Source organism: Bombina bombina, chromosome 10, assembly GCF_027579735.1.
Source record: "Bombina bombina isolate aBomBom1 chromosome 10, aBomBom1.pri, whole genome shotgun sequence".
Classification (NCBI taxonomy): Eukaryota; Metazoa; Chordata; class Amphibia; order Anura; family Bombinatoridae; genus Bombina; species Bombina bombina.
Window position 1 is genome coordinate 8190525 of NC_069508.1, and position 23353 is coordinate 8213877.

At 40.9% G+C, this 23353-nt stretch overlaps 1 protein-coding gene across 6 annotated transcripts in view; it reads right to left on the minus strand.

Annotated features, from left to right (window-relative positions):
- The window catches only part of LOC128641190 (collagen alpha-1(XI) chain-like), a 222453-nt gene that overhangs the window by 91533 nt on the left and 107567 nt on the right, over positions 1–23353 (minus strand). For all 6 annotated transcript variants that reach the window (XM_053693756.1, XM_053693757.1, XM_053693754.1 and 3 more), the window contains one exon: positions 2360–2413. In XM_053693756.1, the coding sequence (XP_053549731.1) occupies positions 2360–2413 (54 nt within the window). The remainder of the gene's footprint in view (positions 1–2359; positions 2414–23353) is intronic.

The following is a 23353-nucleotide window of genomic DNA, read 5'->3' on the forward strand; positions in this document are numbered from 1 at the left end:
GGTTGGGTACTGGGGAGGTCACATGTAGAAGATGTGAGTTCTATAGAGGTCATATGCAGAATGGGTGGATTCTATAGAGGTCACAGGCAGACATGGCAAGTTCTTTAGTGGTCACAGACAGATTTGGTGGATTCTATAGAGGCCACAGATCGATGGGGTGGGATCTATAGAGGTCATATTTACATAAGCTGGGTACTGGGGAGGTCACATGAAGAGAGGCTGCATGCTGTGGAGGCCACACAAAGAGAGGCGGGGGCCTGTGAAAGACACATGCATAGAGACTGGGGAGGTCACATGTAGAAGGGGTGGGTTCTATAGAGATCAAAGGCAGATGGGGTGTGTTCTATAGAGGTTACAGGCAGATGGGGTCTGTTCTATAGAGGTCACAGGCAGACGGGGTGGGTTCTATAGAGGTCACAAGCAGATGGGGTGTGTTTTATAGAGGTCACACAGGCAGACAGGTTGGGTTCTATAGAGGTCACAAGCAGATGGGGTGGATTCTATATAGGTCACACAGGCAGATGGGGTGGGTTCTATAGAGGTCACAAACAGATGGGGTGGATTCTATATAGGTCACACAGGCAGATGGGGTGGGTTCTATAGAGGTCACAAGCAGATGGGGTGGGTTCTATATAGGTCACACAGGCAGATGGGGTGGTTTCTTTAGAGGTCACAAGCAGATAGGGTGGATTATATATAGATCACACAGGCAGATGGGGTAGGTTCTATAGAGGTCACAAGCAGATGGGGTGGGTTCTATATAGGTCACAGAGGCAGACGGGGTGGGTTCTATAGAGGTAACAGGCAGACGGGGTGGGTTCTATAGAGATAACAGGCAGACAGGGTGGATTCTATAGAGGTCACAGACAGACAGGGTAATTTCTATAGAGGTAACAGGCAGACGGGGTGGGTTCTATAAAGGTAACAGGTAGACAGGGGGGTTCTAAAGAGGTCACATGCAGATGGAGTGGGTTCTATATAGGTCACACAGGCAGACGGGTGGATTCTATAAAGGTCACAGGCAGATGGGGTGGGTTCTATAGAGGTCACACAGGCAGATGGGTGGGTTATTTAGAGGTCAGAGGCAGAAGAGATTGGTTCTATAGAGGTAACAGGCAGACGGGGTGGGTTCTATAGAGGTCACAGGCAGATGGGGTGGGTTCTATAGAGGTCAGAGGCAGATGAAGTAGGTTCTATAGAGGTCAGAGGCAGATGGGGTGGGTTCTATAGAGATCAGAGGCAGACGGGGTGGGTTCTATAGAGGTCAGAGGCAGACAGGGTGGGTTCTATGGAGGTCACAGGCAGATGGGGTGGGTTCTATAGAGGTCAGAGGCAGATGAGGTGGGTTCTATAGAGGCTAGAGGCAGACAAGGTGAATTCTATAGAGGCCACAGGCAGACAGGGTGGGTTCTATGGAGGTCACAGGCAGATAGGGTGAGTTCTATAGAGGTCAGAGGCAGATGAGGTGGGTTCTATAGAGGTTAGAGGCAGACAAGGTGAGTTCTATAGAGGTCACAGGCAGACAGGGTGGGTTCTATGGAAGTCACAGATGGGGTGGGTTCTATAGAGGCCAGAGGCAGATGAGGTGGGTTCTATAGAGGTTAGAGGCAGACAAGGTGAATTCTATAGAGCTCATAGGCAGACAGGGTGGGTTCTATGGAGGCCACAGGCAGATGGGGTGGGTTCTATAGAGGTCAGAGGCAGATGAGGTGGGTTCTATAGAGGTTAGAGGCAGACAAGGTGAATTCTATAGAGCTCATAGGCAGACAGGGTGGGTTCTATGGAGGTCACAGGCAGATGGGGTGGGTTCTATAGAGGTCAGAGGCAGATGAGGTGAGTTCTATAGAGGTTAGAGGCAGACAAGGTGAGTTCTATAGAGGTCACAGGCAGACAGGGTGGGTTCTATGTAGGTCACAGGCAGGTGGGGTGGGTTCTATAGAGGTCAGAGGCAGATTAGGTGGGTTCTATAGAGGTTAGAGGCAGACAAGGTGAGTTTTATAGAGGTCACAGGCAGACAGGGTGGGTTCTATGGAGGTCACAGGCAGATGGGGTGGGTTCTATAGAGTTAAGAGGCAGACAAGGTGGGTTCTATAGAGGTCAGAAGCAGATGAGGTGGGTTCTATAAAGGTCAGAGACAGACGAGGTGGGTTCTATAGAGGTCAGAGGCAGATTAGGTGGGTTCTATAGAGGTCAGAGGCAGACGAGGTGGGTTCTATAGAAGTCAGAGGCAGACGAGGTGGATTCTATAGAGGACTGGGAGGTTTAAGTTACAAGGAGTTGGGTTATGAGAGATATATAGCAGATGGAGTTGAGAACAGGAGGGAAATTAGAGATTAATGCTGCAGTAATGAGATGTTACCTGAGGTCCTGGATCTCCGGACTCGCCTTTAATTCCCGGAGCACCAGGGGATCCCTGTGTTTGAGATAAAAAAAAGAGTTATAGCCAGAAGGGAGAGTCCAGTCCTATTCACCTGTGCGTCTGTGACCTGCAGTGACACCACTGAGTGACATCATATGCTGCTGTACAGAGGGACAATGCAGCTTATGCCTCCAGCACAAAACACTTTATGCTCAAGTTTTTTTTATCCAATTAAACTTTATTAAACTACTTGGTAGAGAACAGAACATCTGTTTTTTCTGTACAGTTGCTTTTAATTCTTTATATTTTTAAATATTCTAAACACTTAATATCCCAGTCACACAATAATAAATATCCTGGTCACACAATAATAAATATCCTGGTCACACAATAATAAATATCCTGGTCACACATTAATAAATATCCTGGTCACACAATAATAAATATCCTGGTCACACATTAATAAATATCCTGGTCACACAATAATAAATATCCTGGTCACACAATAATAAATATCCTGGTCACACATTAATAAATATCCTGCTCACGCATTAATAAATATCCTGGTCACACATTAATAAATATCCTGGTCACACAATAATAAATATCCTGGTCACACATTAATAAATATCCTGGTCACACAATAATAAATATCCTGGTCACACATTAATAAATATCCTGGTCACACATTAATAAATATCCTGGTCACACAATAATAAATATCCTGGTCACACATTAATAAATATCCTGGTCACACATTAATAAATATCCTGGTCACACAATAATAAATATCCTGGTCACACATTAATAAATATCCTGGTCACACATTAATAAATATCCTGGTCACACAATAATAAATATCCTGGTCACACATTAATAAATATCCTGGTCACACATTAATAAATATCCTGGTCACACATTAATAAATATCCTGGTCACACAATAATAAATATCCTGGTCACACATTAATAAATATCCTGGTCACACATTAATAAATATCCTGGTCACACAATAATAAATATCCTGGTCACACATTAATAAATATCCTGGTCACACATTAATAAATATCCTGGTCACACAATAATAAATATCTCGGTCACACATTAATAAATATCCTGGTCACACAATAATAAATATCTCGGTCACACATTAATAAGTATCCAGGTCACACATTAATAAATATCCTGGTCACACATTAATAAATATCCTGGTCACACAATAATAAATATCTCGATCACACATTAATAAATATCCTGGTCACACAATAATAAATATCCTGGTCACACATTAATAAATATCCTGCTCACACATTAATAAATATCCTGCTCACACATTAATAAATATCCTGGTCACACATTAATAAATATCCTGGTCACACAATAATAAATATAGCGGTCACACAATAATAAATATCTCGGTCACACATTAATAAATATCCTGGTCACACAATAATAAATATCTCGGTCACACATTAATAAATATCCTGGTCACACAATAATAAATATCCTGGTCACACATTAATAAATATCCTGGTCACACATTAATAAATATCCTGGTCACACAATAATAAATATCCTGGTCACACATTAATAAATATCCTGGTCACACATTAATAAATATCCTGGTCACACAATAATAAATATCCTGGTCACACAATAATAAATATCCTGGTCACACATTAATAAATATCCTGGTCACACAATAATAAATAGCCTGGTCACACAATAATAAATATCCTGGTCACACATTAATAAATATCCTGGTCACACAATAATAAATATCTCGGTCACACATAAATAAATATCTCAGTCATACAATAATAAATATCTCAGTCACACATTAATAAATATTCTGGTCACACAATAATAAATATCCTGGTCACACATTAATAAATTTCCTGGTCACACAATAATAAATATCCTGGTCACACAATAATAAATATCTCGATCACACATTAATAAATATCCTGGTCACACAATAATAAATATCCTGGTCACACATTAATAAATATCCTGCTCACACATTAATAAATATCCTGGTCACACATTAATAAATATCCTCGTCACACAATAATAAATATAGCGGTCACACAATAATAAATATCTCGGTCACACATTAATAAATATCCTGGTCACACAATAATAAATATCTCGGTCACACATTAATAAATATCCTGGTCACACAATAATAAATATCCTGGTCACACATTAATAAATATCCTGGTCACACATTAATAAATATCCTGGTCACACAATAATAAATATCCTGGTCACACATTAATAAATATCTTGGTCACACATTAATAAATATCCTGGTCACACAATAATAAATATCCTGGTCACACAATAATAAATATCCTGGTCACACATTAATAAATATCCTGGTCACACAATAATAAATAGCCTGGTCACACAATAATAAATATCCTGGTCACACATTAATAAATATCCTGGTCACACAATAATAAATATCCTGGTCACACAATAATAAATATCTCGGTCACACATAAATAAATATCTCAGTCATACAATAATAAATATCTCAGTCACACATTAATAAATATTCTGGTCACACAATAATAAATATCCTGGTCACACATTAATAAATTTCCTGGTCACACAATAATAAATATCCTGGTCACACATTAATAAATATCCTGGTCACACATTAATAAATATCCTGGTCACACAATAATAAATATCTTGGTCACACATTAATAAATATCCTGGTCACACAATAATAAATATCTCAGTCACACATTAATAAATATCCTGGTCACACAATAATAAATATCTCGGTCACACATTAATACATATCCTGGTCACACAATAATAAATATCGTGGTCACACATTAATAAATTTCCTGGTCACACACTAATAAATATCCTGGTTACTGCAAAAAATCTAAGAAAGACAAAGTAGCTACATTAAAATGCGTGGAGGGTAGCATGATTAACAGTGACAGGGAGAAGGCTGAGGTACTAAACCAGTTATTTTCTTCTGTTTACACAAGAGAGGAACCAATGGAGGATATTTTGGAACAAACTAGAACATTCCAGCCCATACCATTAACTGGGTTATGTCTAAAGGATATCAGGAAACAAAAACTGGATAATATTAAGGTGAATAAAACTCCAGGCACAGATGCAATACACCCAAGGGTGTTACGGGAATTTAGCACTGTTATAGACAAACCTCTCCTCTTAATTTTTCAAGACTCATTATCCTCAGGCATAGTACCCCAGGATTGACGTAAAGCTGATGTTGTGCCACTCTTCAAAAAGGGAAGCAGGGATTATCCAGGTAGCTATAGACCAGTTAGTCTGACATCAATAGTGGGGAAGATATTTGGAGGGATTGTAAGGGATTATATTGATGAGAATATTCATTAATGTGACATCATTGCTATCACGTTAATGTGATATCATTACTATCAAGTTAATGTGACATCATTGCTATCACGTTAATGTGACATCATTACTATCACGTTAATGTGACATCATTGCTATCATGTTAATGTGACATCATTACTATCACGTTAATGTGACATCATTGCTATCACGTTAATCTGACATCATTACTATCACGTTAATGTGACATCATTGCTATCACGTTAATGTGACATCATTACTATCACGTTAATCTGACATCATTACTATCACGTTAATGTGACATCATTGCTATCACGTTAATCTGATATCATTACTATCACGTTAATGTGACATCATTACTATCACGTTAATGTGACATCATTACTATCACGTTAATGTTTGCGTGAAGAATTCAGTTATTTGTAAACACTTCAGAGAACACCTACGGCTAGATTACGAGTTTTGCGTTAGAGGCTATGTGGTGCTAACGAGCAGTTTTCTCTCACCGCTCACTTACCTACAGCGCTGGTATTACAGGTTTGTATAAACCCGGCAAGAATTGAGCAAAATTTTGCTCCTTACTGCACTCCAATACCAGCGCTGCTTAAGTCAGCGGTGAGCTGGTCGTACCTGCTTGTGCATGATTTCCCCATAGGAATCAACGGGGAGAGCTGGCTGAGAAAAAGTCTAACACCTGCAAAAAAGCAGCGTAAAACTCACTAACGCAGCCCCATTGTTTCCTATAGGGAAATAAAAGTTATGTTTACACCTAACACCCTAACATGAACCCCGAGTCTAAACACCCCTACTCTTACACTTATGAACCCCTAGGCGCATATTTATCAAGCTCCGTATGGAGCTTGATGCCCCGTGTTTCTGGCGAGCCTGCAGACATCGCCGGAAATCAACCCGATTGAGTACGATCGGGTTGATTGACACCCCCCTGCTGGCGGCCCATTGTGAGCTGCTGGTGCAATGCTGCTGATGCAATGCTGAATACGGCGAGCGTATTGCTCGCTGTATTCAGCGAGGTCTGGCGGACCTGATCCGCACTGTCGGATCAGGTCAGCCAGGCTATGATAAATAGAGGCCCTAATCTGCTGCCCCCAACATCGCAGACACCTACATTTTATTTATTAACCCCTAGGGGGCTACTTATCAAGCCGTCTACTTTTCTGGCTTCGCCGGCCCAATACGTCCGCCTAAGCTCGCCTACCTTCGCCGCCGTGGACCTTGAATACGTTCGCCTAAGTTATCAAATAAAGCTGTCAAAAAGCCGCGGGGCGATGAGCAGCGGACTGTGACAGTTATCACTCATCCGATCTCGCTGCCCTTCGGCTTTTTCCCAGCTTTATTGCTAGCCTGTCACTAAGCACTCACACTAAACTACACTGTTCTACCCCCTATACCGGCGCCCCCGGAGGCCCCCGCAACTAAATAAAGTTACTAACCCCTAAACCGCCGCTCCTAGACCCCGCCGCAAGTCTTATAAATGTATTAACCCCTAAACCGCCGCTCCTAGACCCCGCCGCAAGTCTTATAAATGTATTAACCCCTAAACCGCCGCTCCATGAACCCGCCGCAACCTATAATAAATTTATTAACCCCTATCCTGCCCCCCACTACGCCGCCGCCACTGTAATAAAATGATTAACCCCTAAACCTAAGTCTAACCCTAACCATAACGCCCCCCTAACTTAAATATTAATTAAATAAATCTAAATAAATTAACTCTTATTAACTAAATGAATCCTATTTAAAACTAAATACTTACCTTTAAAATAAACCCTAATATAGCTACAATATAAATAATAATTATATTCTAGCTATCTTAGGATTTATTTTTATTTTACAGGTACCTTTCAATTTATTTTAACCATGTACAATAACTATTAAATAGTTATTAACTATTTAATAGCTTACCTAGCTAAAATAAAGAGAAATGTACCTGTGAAATAAATCCTAACCTAAGTTACAATTACACCTAACACTACACTATACTTTAATAAATTATTCCTATTTAAAAATAAATACTTACCTGTAAAATAAACCCTAAGATAGCTACAATGTAATTAATAATTATATTATAGCTATCTTAGGATTTATATTTATTTTACAGGTAACTTTGTATTTATTTTAGCTAGTTAGAATAGTTATTAAATAGTTATTAACTATTTAATAACTACCTAGCTAAAAGAAATACAAAATTACCTGTAAAATAAATCCTAACTTAAGTTACAATTAAACCTAACACTACACTATCATTACATTAATTAAATAAATGAACTACAAATAACTACAATGAAATACAATTACATAAACTAACTAAAGTACAAAAAATAAAAAAAGCTAAGTTACAAAAAATAAAAAATTAAGTTACAAACATGTTAAAAATATTACAACAATTTTAAGCTACTTACACCTAATCTAAGCCCCCTAATAAAATAACAAACCCCCCCAAAATAAAAAAAATCCCTACCCTATTCTAAATTACATAAATTTCAAAGCTCTTTTACCTTACCAGCCCTTAAAAGGGCCATTTGTGGGGGCATGCCCCAAAAAGTTCAGCTCTTTTGCCTGTAAAATAAAAATACAACCCCCCCCCCAACATTAAAACCCACCACCCACATACCCCTAATCTAACCCAAACCCCCCTTACAAAAACCTAACACTAATCCCCTGAAGATCATCCTACCTTGAGTCGTCTTCACTCAGCCGAGCCACCGATGGAACTGAAGAGGACATCCGGAGCGGAAGAAGTTAATCCTCCAAGCGGCGCTGAAGAAATCTTCCATCCGATGAAGTCATCATCCAGGCGGCGCTGAAGAAGTCTTCGATCCGGCCGATGTCATCTTCAAAGAGGCGCTGAAGAGGTCTTCTATCCGGGCGAAGTCATCTTCCAAGCCGGGTCTTCAATCTTCCTTCCGCCGACGCGGAACCACCTTCTTCACCGACGGACTACGACGAATGACGGCTCCTTTAAGGGACGTCATCCAAGATGGCGTCCCCTCAATTCCGATTGGCTGATAGGATTCTATCAGCCAATCGGAATTAAGGTAGGAAAATCTGATTGGCTGATGGAATCAGCCAATCAGATTGAGCTCGCATTCTATTGGCTGTTCCGATCAGCCAATAGAATGCGAGCTCAATCTGATTGGCTGATTGGATCAGCCAATCGGATTGAACTTGAATCTGATTGGCTGATTCTATCAGCCAATCAGATTTTCCTACCTTAATTCCGATTGGCTGATAGAATCCTATCAGCCAATCGGAATTGAGGGGACGCCATCTTGGATGACGTCCCTTAAAGGAGCCATCATTCGTCGTAGTCCGTCGGTGAAGAAGGTGGTTCCGCGTCGGCGGAAGGAAGATTGAAGACCCGGCTTGGAAGATGACTTCGCCCGGATAGAAGACCTCTTCAGCGCCTCTTTGAAGATGACATCGGCCGGATCGAAGACTTCTTCAGCGCCGCCTGGATGATGACTTCATCGGATGGAAGATTTCTTCAGCGCCGCTTGGAGGATTAACTTCTTCCGCTCCGGATGTCCTCTTCAGTTCCATCGGTGGCTCGGCTGAGTGAAGACGACTCAAGGTAGGATGATCTTCAGGGGATTAGTGTTAGGTTTTTGTAAGGGGGGTTTGGGTTAGATTAGGGGTATGTGGGTGGTGGGTTTTAATGTTGGGGGGGGGGTTGTATTTTTATTTTACAGGCAAAAGAGCTGAACTTTTTGGGGCATGCCCCCACAAATGGCCCTTTTAAGGGCTGGTAAGGTAAAAGAGCTTTGAAATTTATGTAATTTAGAATAGGGTAGGGATTTTTTTTATTTTGGGGGGGTTTGTTATTTTATTAGGGGGCTTAGATTAGGTGTAAGTAGCTTAAAATTGTTGTAATATTTTTAACATGTTTGTAACTTAATTTTTTATTTTTTGTAACTTAGCTTTTTTTATTTTTTGTACTTTAGTTAGTTTATGTAATTGTATTTCATTGTAGTTCTTTGTAGGTAGTTTATTTAGTTAATTTAATGATAGTGTAGTATTAGGTTTAATTGTAACTTAAGTTAGGATTTATTTTACAGGTAATTTTGTATTTCTTTTAGCTAGGTAGTTATTAAATAGTTAATAACTATTTAATAACTATTCTAACTAGCTAAAATAAATACAAAGTTACCTGTAAAATAAATATAAATCCTAAGATAGCTATAATATAATTATTATTTATATTGTAGCTATATTAGGGTTTATTTTAAAGGTAAGTATTTAGTTTTAAATAGGATTCATTTAGTTAATAAGAGTTAATTTATTTAGATTTATTTAATTAATATTTAAGTTAGGGGGCGTTAGGGTTAGGGTTAGGTTTAGGGGTTAATCATTTTATTACAGTGGCGGCGGCGTAGTGGGGGGCAGGATAGGGGTTAATAAATTTATTATAGGTGGCGACGGTGTAGGGGGGGCAGATTAGGGGTTAATAAATGTATTATAGGTGGCGACGGTGTAGGGGGGGCAGGATAGGGGTTAATACATTTAATATAGGTTGCGGCGGGTTCAGGGAGCGGCGGTTTAGGGGTTAATACACTTATTATAGTTGCGGTGGGCTCCGGGAGCGGCGGTTTAGGGGGTAATAACTTTATTTAGTTGCGGCGGTGTAGGGGGGGTCAGATTAGTGGTGTTTAGACTCGGGGTACATGTTAGGGTGTTAGGTGTAGACAGCTCCCATAGAAATCAATGGGATGTCTGTCAGCAGCGAACTTGTACTTTCGCTATGGTCAGACTCCCATTGATTCCTATGGGATCCGCCGCCTCCAGGCTGGCGCTTTGAAAACCAGGTACGCTGGGCCGTAAAAGTGCAGAGCGTACCTGCTAGTTTTTTGATAGCTAGCAAAAGTAGTGAGAATGTGCCGCACTTGTGTGCGGAACATCTGGAGTGACGTAAGAATCGATCTGTGTCGGACTGAGTCCGGCGGATCGAAGCTGACGTCACAAAATTCTACTTTTGCCGGTCTCGAGCCTTTGATAACTAAGGCGTATCAGCCTCGCCACAAATACGCTGCGGAATACGCAGCGTATTTGAGGTTGACGGCTTGATAACTACCCCCCACAATCTTACGCCCCCAATGTCGCCGCAACCTACCTACACTTATCAACCCCTAATCTGCTGCCCCAACGTCGCTGCCACTATAATAAACATATTAACCCCTAAACCACCACACTCCCGCCTCGCAAACATTAGTTAAATATTATTAACCCCTAATCTGCCAACCCTAACATCGCCGCCACCTACCTACATTTATTAACCCCTAATATGTCGCCCCCAATGTCGCCGCCACTATACTAAATGTATTAACCCCTAAACCTAAGTCTAACCCTAACACCCACTAACTTAAATATAATTTAAATAAATCTAACTAAAAATTCCTATCATTAACTAAATTATTCCTATTTAAAACTAAATACTTACCTATAAAATAAACCCTAAGCTAGCTACAATATAACTAATAGTTACATTGTAGCTAACTTAGGCCTAGATTTGGAGTTCGGCGGTAAATGGGCTGCTAACGCTCCGCGGGCTTTTTTCTGGCCGCACCATAAATTTAACTCTGGTATCGAGAGTTCAAACAAATGCTGCGTTAGGCTCCAAAAAAGGAGCGTAGAGCATTTTTACCGCAAATGCAACTCTCGATACCAGAGTTGCTTACGGACGCGGCCGGCCTCAAAAACGTGCTCGTGCACGATTCCCCCATAGGAAACAATGGGGCTGTTTGAGCTTAAAAAAAACCTAACACCTGCAAAAAAGCAGCGTTCAGCTCCTAACGCAGCCCCATTGTTTCCTATGGGGAAACACTTCCTACGTCTGCACCTAACACTCTAACATGTACCCCGAGTCTAAACACCCCTAGCCTTACACTTATTAACCCCTAATCTGCCGCCCCCGCTATCGCTGACCCCTGCATATTTTTTTAAACCCCTAATCTGCCGCTCCGTAAACCGCCGCAACCTACGTTATCCCTATGTACCCCTAATCTGCTGCCCTAACATCGCCGACCCCTATATTATATTTATTAACCCCTAATCTGCCCCCCTCAACGTCGCCGACACCTGCCTACACTTATTAACCCCTAATCTGCCGAGCGGACCTGAGCGCTACTATAATAAAGTTATTAACCCCTAATCCGCCTCACTAACCCTATCATAAATAGTATTAACCCCTAATCTGCCCTCCCTAACATCGCTGACACCTAACTTCAATTATTAACCCCTAATCTGCCGACCGGAGCTCACCGCTATTCTAATAAATGTATTAACCCCTAAAGCTAAGTCTAACCCTAACACTAACACCCCCCTAAGTTAAATATAATTTTTATCTAACGAAATAAATTAACTCTTATTAAATAAATGATTCCTATTTAAAGCTAAATACTTACCTGTAAAATACATCCTAATATAGCTACAATATAAATTATAATTATATTATAGCTATTTTAGGATTAATATTTATTTTACAGGCAACTTTGTAATTATTTTAACCAGGTACAATAGCTATTAAATAGTTAAGAACTATTTAATAGTTACCTAGTTAAAATAATAACAAAATTACCTGTAAAATAAGTCCTAACCTAAATTATAATTAAACCTAACACTACCCTATCAATAAAATAATTAAATAAACTACCTACAATTACCTACAATTAACCTAACACTACACTATCAATAAATTAATTAAACACAATTCCTACAAATAAATACAATTAAATAAACTAGCTAAAGTACAAAAAATAAAAAAGATCTAAGTTACAGAAAATAAAAAAATATTTACAAACATAATAAAAATATTACAACAATTTTAAACTAATTACACCTACTCTAAGCCCCCTAATAAAATAACAAAGCCCCCCAAAATAAAAAATTCCCTACCCTATTCTAAATTAAAAAAGTTACAAGCTCTTTTACCTTACCAGCCCTGAACAGGGCCCTTTGCGGGGCATGCCCCAAGAATTTCAGCTCTTTTGCCTGTAAAAAAAACACATACAATACCCCCCCCCCCCAACATTACAACCCACCACCCACATACCCCTAATCTAACCCAAACCCCCCTTAAATAAACCTAACACTAAGCCCCTGAAGATCTTCCTACCTTGTCTTCACCATACCAGGTTCACCGATCCGTCCTGAAGAGCTCCTCCGATGTCCTGATCCAAGCCCAAGCGGGGGCTGAAGAGGTCCATGATCCGGTCAAAGTCTTCATCCAAGCGGGGCAGAAGAGGATCTTCCATCCGATTGAAGTCATCATCCAGGCGGCATCTTCGATCTTCTTCCATCTGGAGCGAAGTGGCAGGATCCTGAAGACATCCAGCGCGGAACATCCATCCGGACCGACGACTGAACGACGAATGACTGTTCCTTTAAGGGACGTCATCCAAGATGGCGTCCCTCGAATTCCGATTGGCTGATAGGATTCTATCAGCCAATCGGAATTAAGGTAGGAATTTTCTGATTGGCTGATGGAATCAGCCAATCAGAATCTAGTTCAATCCGATTGGCCGATCCAATCAGCCAATCAGATTGAGCTCGCATTCTATTGGCTGATCGGAACAGCCAATAGAATGCGAGCTCAATCTGATTGGCTGATTGGCTATAATATAGCTATAATATAATTAGCTATAATATAATTATAATTTATATTGTAGCTATATTAGGATTTATTTTACAGGTAAGTATTTAGCTTTAAATAGGAATCATTTATTTAATAAGAGTTAATTTATTTCGTTAGATTTAAATTATATTTAACTTAGGGGGGTGTTAGTGTTAGGGTTAGACTTAGCTTTAGGGGTTAATACATTTATTAGAATAGCGGTGAGCTCCGGTCGGCAGATTAGGGGTTAATAATTGAAGGTAGGTGTCGGCGATGTTAGGGAGGGCAGATTAGGGGTTAATACTATTTATGATAGGGTTAGTGAGGCGGGTTAGGGGTTAATAACTTTATTATAGTAGCGCTCAGGTCCGCTCGGCAGATTAGGGGTTAATAAGTGTAGGCAGGTGTCGGCGACGTTGAGGGGGGCAGATTAGGGGTTAATAAATATAATATAGGGGTCGGCGATGTTAGGGGCAGCAGATTAGGGGTACATAGGGATAACGTAGGTGGCGGCGATTTGCGGTCGGAAGATTAGGGGTTAATTATTTTAAGTAGCTGGCGGCGACGTTGTGGGGGGCAAGTTAGGGGTTAATAAATGTAATACAGGGGTCGGCGGGGTTAGGGGCAGCAGATTAGGGGTACATAAATATAACGTAGGTGGCGGTCGGCAGATTAGGGGTTAAAAATTTTAATCGAGTGGCGGCAGTGTGGGGGGACCTCGGTTTAGGGGTACATAGGTAGTTTATGGGTGTTAGTGTACTTTAGGGTACAGTAGTTAAGAGCTTTATAAACCGGCGTTAGCCAGAAAGCTCTTAACTCCTGCTATTTTCAGGCGGCTGGAATTTTGTCGTTAGAGCTCTAACGCTCACTTCAGAAACGACTCTAAATACCAGCGTTAGAAAGATCCCATTGAAAAGATAGGCTACGCAAATGGCGTAGGGGGATCTGCGGTATGGAAAAGTTGCGGCTGAAAAGTGAGCGTTAGACCCTTTAATCACTGACTCCAAATACCAGCGGGCGGCCAAAACCAGCGTTAGGAGCCTCTAACGCTGGTTTTGACGGCTACCGCCGAACTCCAAATCTAGGCCTTAGGGTTTATTTTTATTTTACAGGCAAGTTTGTATTTATTTTAACTAGGTAGAATAGTTATTAAATAGTTATAAACTATTTAATAACTACCTAGCTAAAATAAATACAAAAGTACCTGTAAAATAAAACCTAACCTAAGTTACAATAAAACCTAACACTACACTATAATTAAATAAATTAAATAAATTAACAACAATTAAATAAATTAAATTAAATTAGCTAAAGTACAAAAAAAACAAAACACTAAATTACAGAAAATAATAAACAAATTACACGATATTTAAACTAATTACACCTAATCTAATAGCCCTATCAAAATAAAAAAAAGCCCCCCCAAAATAAAAAAAAACCCTAAACTAAGCTACCAATAGCCCTTAAAAGGGCCTTTTGCAGGGCATTGCCCCAAAGTAATCAGCTCTTTTACCTATAAAAAAAATACTAACAACCACCCCAACAGTAAAACCCACCACCCACACAACCAACCCCCCCAAATAAAATACTATCTAAAAAAACCTAAGCTACCCATTGCCCTGAAAAGCGCATTTGGATGGGCATTGCCCTTAAAGGGGCAGTTAGCTCTTTTGCGGCCCAAAGTCCCTAACCTAAAAATAAAACCCACCCAATACACCCTTAAAAAAACCTAACACTAACGCCCTGAAGATCGACTTACAGTTCTGAAGACCGGACATCCATCCTCAAGGAAGCGGCAGAAGTCTTCATCCAACCGGGCCGAAGTCCTCAACGAAGCCGGGAGAAGTCTTCATCCAAGCCGGGCGAAGTGATGCTGCAGACGGGCAGAAGTCTTCATCCAGACGGCATCTTCTATCTTCATCCATCCGACGCGGAGCGGCTCCATCTTCAAGACATCCAATGCGGAGCATCCTCTTCTTCCGACGACTAAAGACGAATGAAGGTTCCTTTAAGTGACGTCATCCAAGATGGCGTCCCTTAGATTCCGATTGGAATCTATCAGCCAATCGGAACTAAGGTAGAAAAAATCCTATTGGCTGATTGCATCAGCCAATAGGATTTTTTCTACCTTAATTCCGATTGGCTGAGAGAATTCTATCAGCCAATCAGAATCTAAGGGACGCCATCTTGGATGACGTCACTTAAAGGAACCTTCATTAGTCTTAAGAGGTCAAAGAAGAGGGTACTTCGCGTCGGATGTCTTGAAGATGGAGCTGCTCCGCGTCGGATGGATGAAGATATAAGATGCCGTCTGGATGAAGACTTCTGCCCGTCTGGAGGACCACTTCTCCCGGCTTGGATGAAGACTTCTCCCGGCTTCGTTGAGGACTTCGGCCCAGTTGGATGAAGACTTCTGCCGCTTCCTTGAGGGTGGATGTCCGGTCTTCAGAACTGTAAGTCGATCTTCAGGGGGTTAGTGTTTGGTTTTTTCAAGGGTGTATTGGGTGGGTTTTATTTTTAGGTTAGTGACTTTTGATTACTTTGGGACAATGCCGCGCAAAAGGCCCTTTTAAGGGCTATTGGTAGTTTAGTTTAGGCTAGGTTTTTTTTTTATTTTGGGGGGGCTTTTTATTTTGATAGGGCTATTAGATTAGGTGTAATTAGTTTAAATATCTTGTAATTTGTTTATTATTTTCTGTAATTTAGTGTGTTTTTTTTGTACTTTAGTTAATTTAATTTTATTTATTTAATTGTTGTTAATTTAGTTAATTTATTTAATTATAGTGTAATTTAGTATATTTAATTTAATTGTAATTAATTGTAGGTATTTTATGTAATTAATTTAATGATAGTGTAGTGTTAGGTGTTATTATAACTCAGGTTAGGTTTTATTTTACAGGTACTTTTGTATTTATTTTAGCTAGGTAGTTATTAAATAGTTAATAACTATTTAATAACTATTGTACCTAGTTAAAATAAATACAAACTTGCCTGTAAAATAAAAATAAACCCTAAGCTAGCTACAATGTAACTATTAGTTATATTGTAGCTAGCTTAGGGTTTATTTTACAGGTAAGTATTTAGTTTTAAATAGGAATTATTTAGTTAATGATAGGAATTTTTAGTTAGATTTATTTAAATTATATTTAAGTTAAGGGGTGTTAGGGTTAGGGTTAGACTTAGGTTTAGGGGTTAATACATTTAGTATAGTGGCGGTGACGTTGGGGGAGGCAGATTAGGGGTTAATAAATGTAGGTAGGTGGCGGCGATTTTAGGGACGGCAGATTAGGGGTTAATAATATTGAACTAATGTTTGCGAGGCGGGAGTGCAGCGGTTTAGGGGTTAATATGTTATTATAGTGGCAGCGACATTGGGGCGGAAGATTAGGTGTTAATAAGTGTAGGTAGGTTGCGGCGACATTGGGGGCGGAAGATTAGGGGTTAATAAATATAATGTAGGTGTCGGCAATGTTGGGGGCAGCAGATTAAGGTTTCATAAATATAATGTAGGTGGCGGTGGTGTCCGGAGTGGCAGATTAGGGGTTAAAATTTTTATTTTAGTGTTTGCGATGTGGGAGGGCCTCGGTTTAGGGGTTAATAGGTAGTTTATGGGTCTTAGTGTACTTTTTAGCACTTTAGTTATGAATTTTATGTTACGACGTTGTACCATAAAACTCTTAACTACTGACTTTTAAATGCGTTAGGACTCTTGACGGGGTTGGGTGTACCGCTCACTTTTTGGCCTCCCAGGACAGACTTGTAAAACCGGCGCTATGGAAGTCCCATAGAAAAAAGACTTTACGAAGTTTACGTAAGTCGTTTTGCGGTAAGACCAAAGAAGTGTGCGGTACACCAAAACTTCAAGACTCGTAATACCAGCGGGAGTAAAAAAGCAGTATTAGGACCTGTTAACGCTGCTTTTTTACCCTAATGCACAACTCGTAATCTAGCCGCTAATATTTAAATGAAGCAGATAATTTTGGATAATTCTAAGCAGGAGTTGTGTGCTTTGCACAGTGAGTTATTTTTCTTATTGTTTGTTTTTGTAAGGCTACAGGATTTTACTGGGCGGGTTAGCTCGCTTGCTGTTTTTCACACTGTTGATATTTTGATATCTTTTTTGGAAAAACAATTAATTAATCTCAGTATTGAAAATCCCCCTATGAAATAAAGAGCTAGAGGGGAAAAGATAACTGGTGTATAATTCAATGCTAATGTATCAGTAACAGGTAAAAATATACTGGAACATTTGGTGTAAGCGCTTTAGACCACAGCAATATTCACCTCCCCAACACACCAACAATAGCTAATTATTTACAAAGATTGTATTTATTGTTGCTATGGAAACAAATGGCTAAAATATCTGAAACAAGAATGCTCAGATACAAAATAAATATAGGGGATGCATCTCAATGATTCTATAAAACACCTAATGCAGCAGCACAGCTCAGAATATAAATAAAGTGCACTCATTGTAATGAGATTTTATGACCTATAGACAAGTGCAGGAGGGCAAAATCACTGTGAGTTTACTGCCTCCTTCTGGCAATAATCAGGAAGTGCAGGCTGAATAAAAACTGTCACAACCCTTTATTCACTGAATATAACAGTGCTTCAGAGATGATCTGATGTTTAAGTAACCACAACATAAACCTTCTCAGATGTAACTCATTAATATCTCTTCAACTCAAATGTCATCTGGTATATATCAGTATAATGTGCTCAATGAATTTGCTAAAGCTTAATGTTTGTAGAACAGTCTCATCCTAATCTGTAGCACAGCCCTACATTAGTCTGTAGCACAGACCTACACTAATCTGTAGAACACCCCTACACTAATCTGTAGCACAGCCCTACACTAATCTGTAGAACACCCCTACACTAATCTGTAGCACAGCCCTACACTAATCTGTAACACAGCCCTATACTAATCTGTAGCACAGCCCTACACTAATCTGTAGCACACCCCTACACTAATCTGTAGCACAGCCCTAAACTAACCTGTATCACAGTCATATACTAATCTGTAACACAGCCCTACACTAATCTGTAGCCCAGACCTACACTAATCTGTAGCACAGACCTACACTAATCTGTAGCACAGCCCAACACTAATCTGTAGCACAGCCCTACAATAATCTGTAGCACAGACCTACACTAATCTGTAGCACAGACCTACACTAATCTGTAGCACAGCCCTACACTAATCTGTAGCACAGCCCTATACTAATCTGTAGCCCAGACCTACACTAATCTGTAGCACAGCCCTACACTAATCTGTAGCCCAGACCTACACTAATCTGTAGCACAGCCCTATACTAATCTGTAGCACAGCCCTACACTAATCTGTAGCATAGCCCTACACTAATCTGTAGCACAGCCCTACACTAATCTGTAGCACAGCCCTACACTAATCTGTAGCACAGCCCTACACTAATCTGTAGCACAGCCCTATACTAATCTGTAGAACAGCCCTACACTAATCTGTAGCACAGCCCTATACTAATCTGTAGCACAGCCCTACACTAATCTGTAGCACAGCTCTACACTAATCTGTAGCACAGCCCTACACTAATCTGTAGCACAGCCCTACACTAATCTGTAGCATAGCCCTACACTAATCTGTAGCACAGCCCTACACTAATCTGTAGCACAGCCCTACACTAATCTGTAGCACAGCCCTACACTAATCTGTAGCACAGCCCTATACTAATCTGTAGAACAGCCCTACACTAATCTGTAGCACAGCCCTATACTAATCTGTAGCACAGCCCTACACTAATCTGTAGCACAGCCCTACACTAATCTGTAGCACAGCCCTACACTAATCTGTAGCACAGCCCTACACTAATCTGTAGCACAGCCCTATACTAATCTGTAGCACAGCCCTACACTAATCTGTAGCACAGCCCTATAATAATCTGTAGCACAGCCCTACACTAATCTGTAGCACAGCCCTATACTAATCTGTAGCACAGCCCTACACTAATCTGTAGCACAGCCCTACACTAATCTGTAGCACAGCCCTATACTAATCTGTAGCACAGCCCTACACTAATCTGTAGCATAGCCCTACACTAATCTGTAGAACAGCCCTACACTAATCTGTAGCACAGCCCTACACTAATCTGTAGCACACCCCTAAACTAACCTGTATCACAGTCATATACTAATCTGTAACACAGTCCTACACTAATCTGTAGCACAGCCCTATACTAATCTGTAGCACAGTCCTACACTTATCTGTAGCACAGTCCTACACTAATCTGTAGCACACCCCTACACTAATCTATAGCACACCTCTACACTAATCTGTAGCACAGCCCTATACTAATCTGTAGAACAGCCCTACACTAATCTGTAGCATAGCCCTATACTAATCTGTAGCACAGCCCTACACTAATCTGTAGCACAGCCCTACACTAATCTGTAGCACAGCCCTACACTAATCTGTAGCACACCCCTACACTAATCTGTAGCACAGCCCTATACTAATCTGTAGCACAGCCCTACACTAATCTGTAGCACAGCCCTACACTAATCTGTAGAACAACCCTACATTAGTTTGTAGCACAGCCCTACACTAATCTGTAGCACACCCCTACACTAATCTGTAGCACAGCCCTATACTAATCAGTAGCACAGCACTACACTAATCTGTAGCACAGCCCTACACTAATCTGTAGCACAGCCCTACACTAATCTGTAGCACAGCCCTACATTATTTTGTACCACAGCCCTACACTAATTTGTAGCACAGCCCTACACTAATCTGAAACACAGCCCTACACTAATCTGTAGCACACCCCTACACTAATCTGTAGCACACCACTACACTAATCTGTAACACAGCCCTACACTAATCTGTAGCACAGCTCTACACTAATCTGTAGCACACCCCTACACTAATCTGTAGCAAACCCCTACACTAATCTGTAGAACACCCCTACACTAATCTGTAGCACAGCCCTACACTAATCTGTAGCACACCCCTACACAAATTTGTAACACACCCCTACACTAATCTGTAACACACCCCTGCACTAATCTGTAGCACACCCCTACACTAATATGTTGCACAGCCCTACACTAATCTGTAGCACACCCCTACACTAATCTGTAGCACACCCCTACACTAATCTGTAGCACAGCCCTATACTAATCTGTAGCACAGCCCTACACTAATCTGTAGCACAGCCCTACACTAATCTGTAGCACAGCCCTATACTAATCTGTAGCACAGCCCTACACTAATCTGTAGCAGAGTCCTACACTAATCTGTAGCACAGCCCTACACTAATCTGTAGCACAGCCCTACACTAATCTGTAGCACACCCCTACACTAATCTGTAGCACAGTCCTACACTAATCTGTAGCACAGTCCGACACTAATCTGTAGCACAGACCTACACTAATCTGTAGCACAGTCCTACACTAATCTGTAGCACAGTCCTACACTAATCTGTAGCACAGTCCGACACTAATCTGTAGCACAGACCTACACTAATCTGTAGCACAGTCCTACACTAATCTGTAGCACACCCCTACACTAATCTGTAGCACAGCCCTACACTAATCTGTAGCACAGTCCTACACTAATCTGTAGCACAACCCTACACTAATCTGTAGCAAACCCCTACACTAATCTATAGCACAGTCCTACGATAATCTGTAGCACAGTCCTACACTAATCTGTAGCACACCCCTACACTAATCTGTAGAACACCCCTACACTAATCTGTAGCACAGCCCTACACTAATCTGTAGCACAGCCTGACACTAATCTGTAGCACAGTCCTACACTAATCTGTAGCACAGTCCGACACTAATCTGTAGCACAGACCTACACTAATCTGTAGCACAGTCCTACACTAATCTGTAGCACACCCCTACACTAATCTGTAGCACAGCCCTACACTAATCTGTAGCACAGTCCTACACTAATCTGTAGCACAACCCTACACTAATCTGTAGCAAACCCCTACACTAATCTATAGCACAGTCCTACGATAATCTGTAGCACAGTCCTACACTAATCTGTAGCACACCCCTACACTAATCTGTAGAACACCCCTACACTAATCTGTAGCACAGCCCTACACTAATCTATAGCACAGCCTGACACTAATCTGTAGCACAGTCCTGCACTAATCTGTAGCACAGTCCTACACTAATCTGTAGCACACCCCTACACTAATCTGTAGCACAGTCCTGCACTAATCTGTAGCACATCCCTACACTAATCTGTAGCACAGCCCTACACTAATCTGTAGCACAGTCCTACACTAATCTGTAGCACAGTCCTACACTAATCTGTAGCACAGCCCTACACTAATCTGTAGAACAGTCCTACACTAATCTGTAGCACACCCCTACACTAATCTGTAGCACACCCCTACACTAATCTGTAGCACAGTCCTACACTAATATGTTGCACAGCTCTACACTAATCGGTAGCACACCCCTACACTAATCTGTAGCACACCCCTACACTAATCTGTAGCACAGCCCTATACTAATCTGTAGCACAGCCCTACACTAATCTGTAGCACAGCTCTACACTAATCTGTAGCACACCCCTACACTAATCTGTAGCACACCCCTACACTAATCTGTAGCACAGCCCTATACTAATCTGTAGCACAGCCCTACACTAATCTGTAGCACAGCCCTATACTAATCTGTAGCACAGCCCTACACTAATCTGTAGCACAGCCCTATACTAATCTGTAGCACAGCCCTACACTAATCTGTAGCACAGCCCTATACTAATCTGTAGCACAGCCCTACACTAATCTGTAGCATAGCCCTACACTAATCTGTAGAACAGCCCTACACTAATCTGTAGCACAGCCCTACACTAATCTGTAGCACACCCCTAAACTAACCTGTATCACAGTCATATACTAATCTGTAACACAGCCCTACACTAATCTGTAGCACAGCCCTATACTAATCTGTAGCACAGTCCTACACTTATCTGTAGCACAGTCCTACACTAATCTGTAGCACACCCCTACACTAATCTGTAGCACACCTCTACACTAATCTGTAGCACAGCCCTATACTAATCTGTAGAACAGCCCTACACTAATCTGTAGCATAGCCCTATACTAATCTGTAGCACAGCCCTACACTAATCTGTAGCACAGCCCTACACTAATCTGTAGCACAGCCCTACACTAATCTGTAGCACACCCCTACACTAATCTGTAGCACAGCCCTATACTAATCTGTAGCACAGCCCTACACTAATCTGTAGCACAGCCCTACACTAATCTGTAGAACAACCCTACATTAGTTTGTAGCACAGCCCTACACTAATCTGTAGCACAGTCCTACATTAGTCTGTAGCACAGACCTACACTAATCTGTAGCACACCCCTACACTAATTTGTAGCACAGCCCTATACTAATCAGTAGCACAGCACTACACTAATCTGTAGCACAGCCCTACACTAATCTGTAGCACAGCCCTACATTATTTTGTACCACAGCCCTACACTAATTTGTAGCACAGCCCTACACTAATCTGTAACACAGCCCTACACTAATCTGTAGCACACCCCTACACTAATCTGTAGCACACCACTACACTAATCTGTAACACAGCCCTACACTAATCTGTAGCACAGCTCTACACTAATCTGTAGCACACCCCTACACTAATCTGTAGCAAACCCCTACACTAATCTGTAGAACACCCCTACACTAATCTGTAGCACAGCCCTACACTAATCTGTAGCACACCCCTACACAAATTTGTAACACACCCCTACACTAATCTGTAACACACCCCTGCACTAATCTGTAGCACACCCCTACACTAATATGTTGCACAGCCCTACACTAATCTGTAGCACACCCCTACACTAATCTGTAGCACAGTCCTGCACTAATCTGTAGCACAACCCTACACTAATCTGTAGAACAGCCCTACACTAATCTGTAGCACAGTCCTACACTAATCTGTAGCACAGTCCTACACTAATCTGT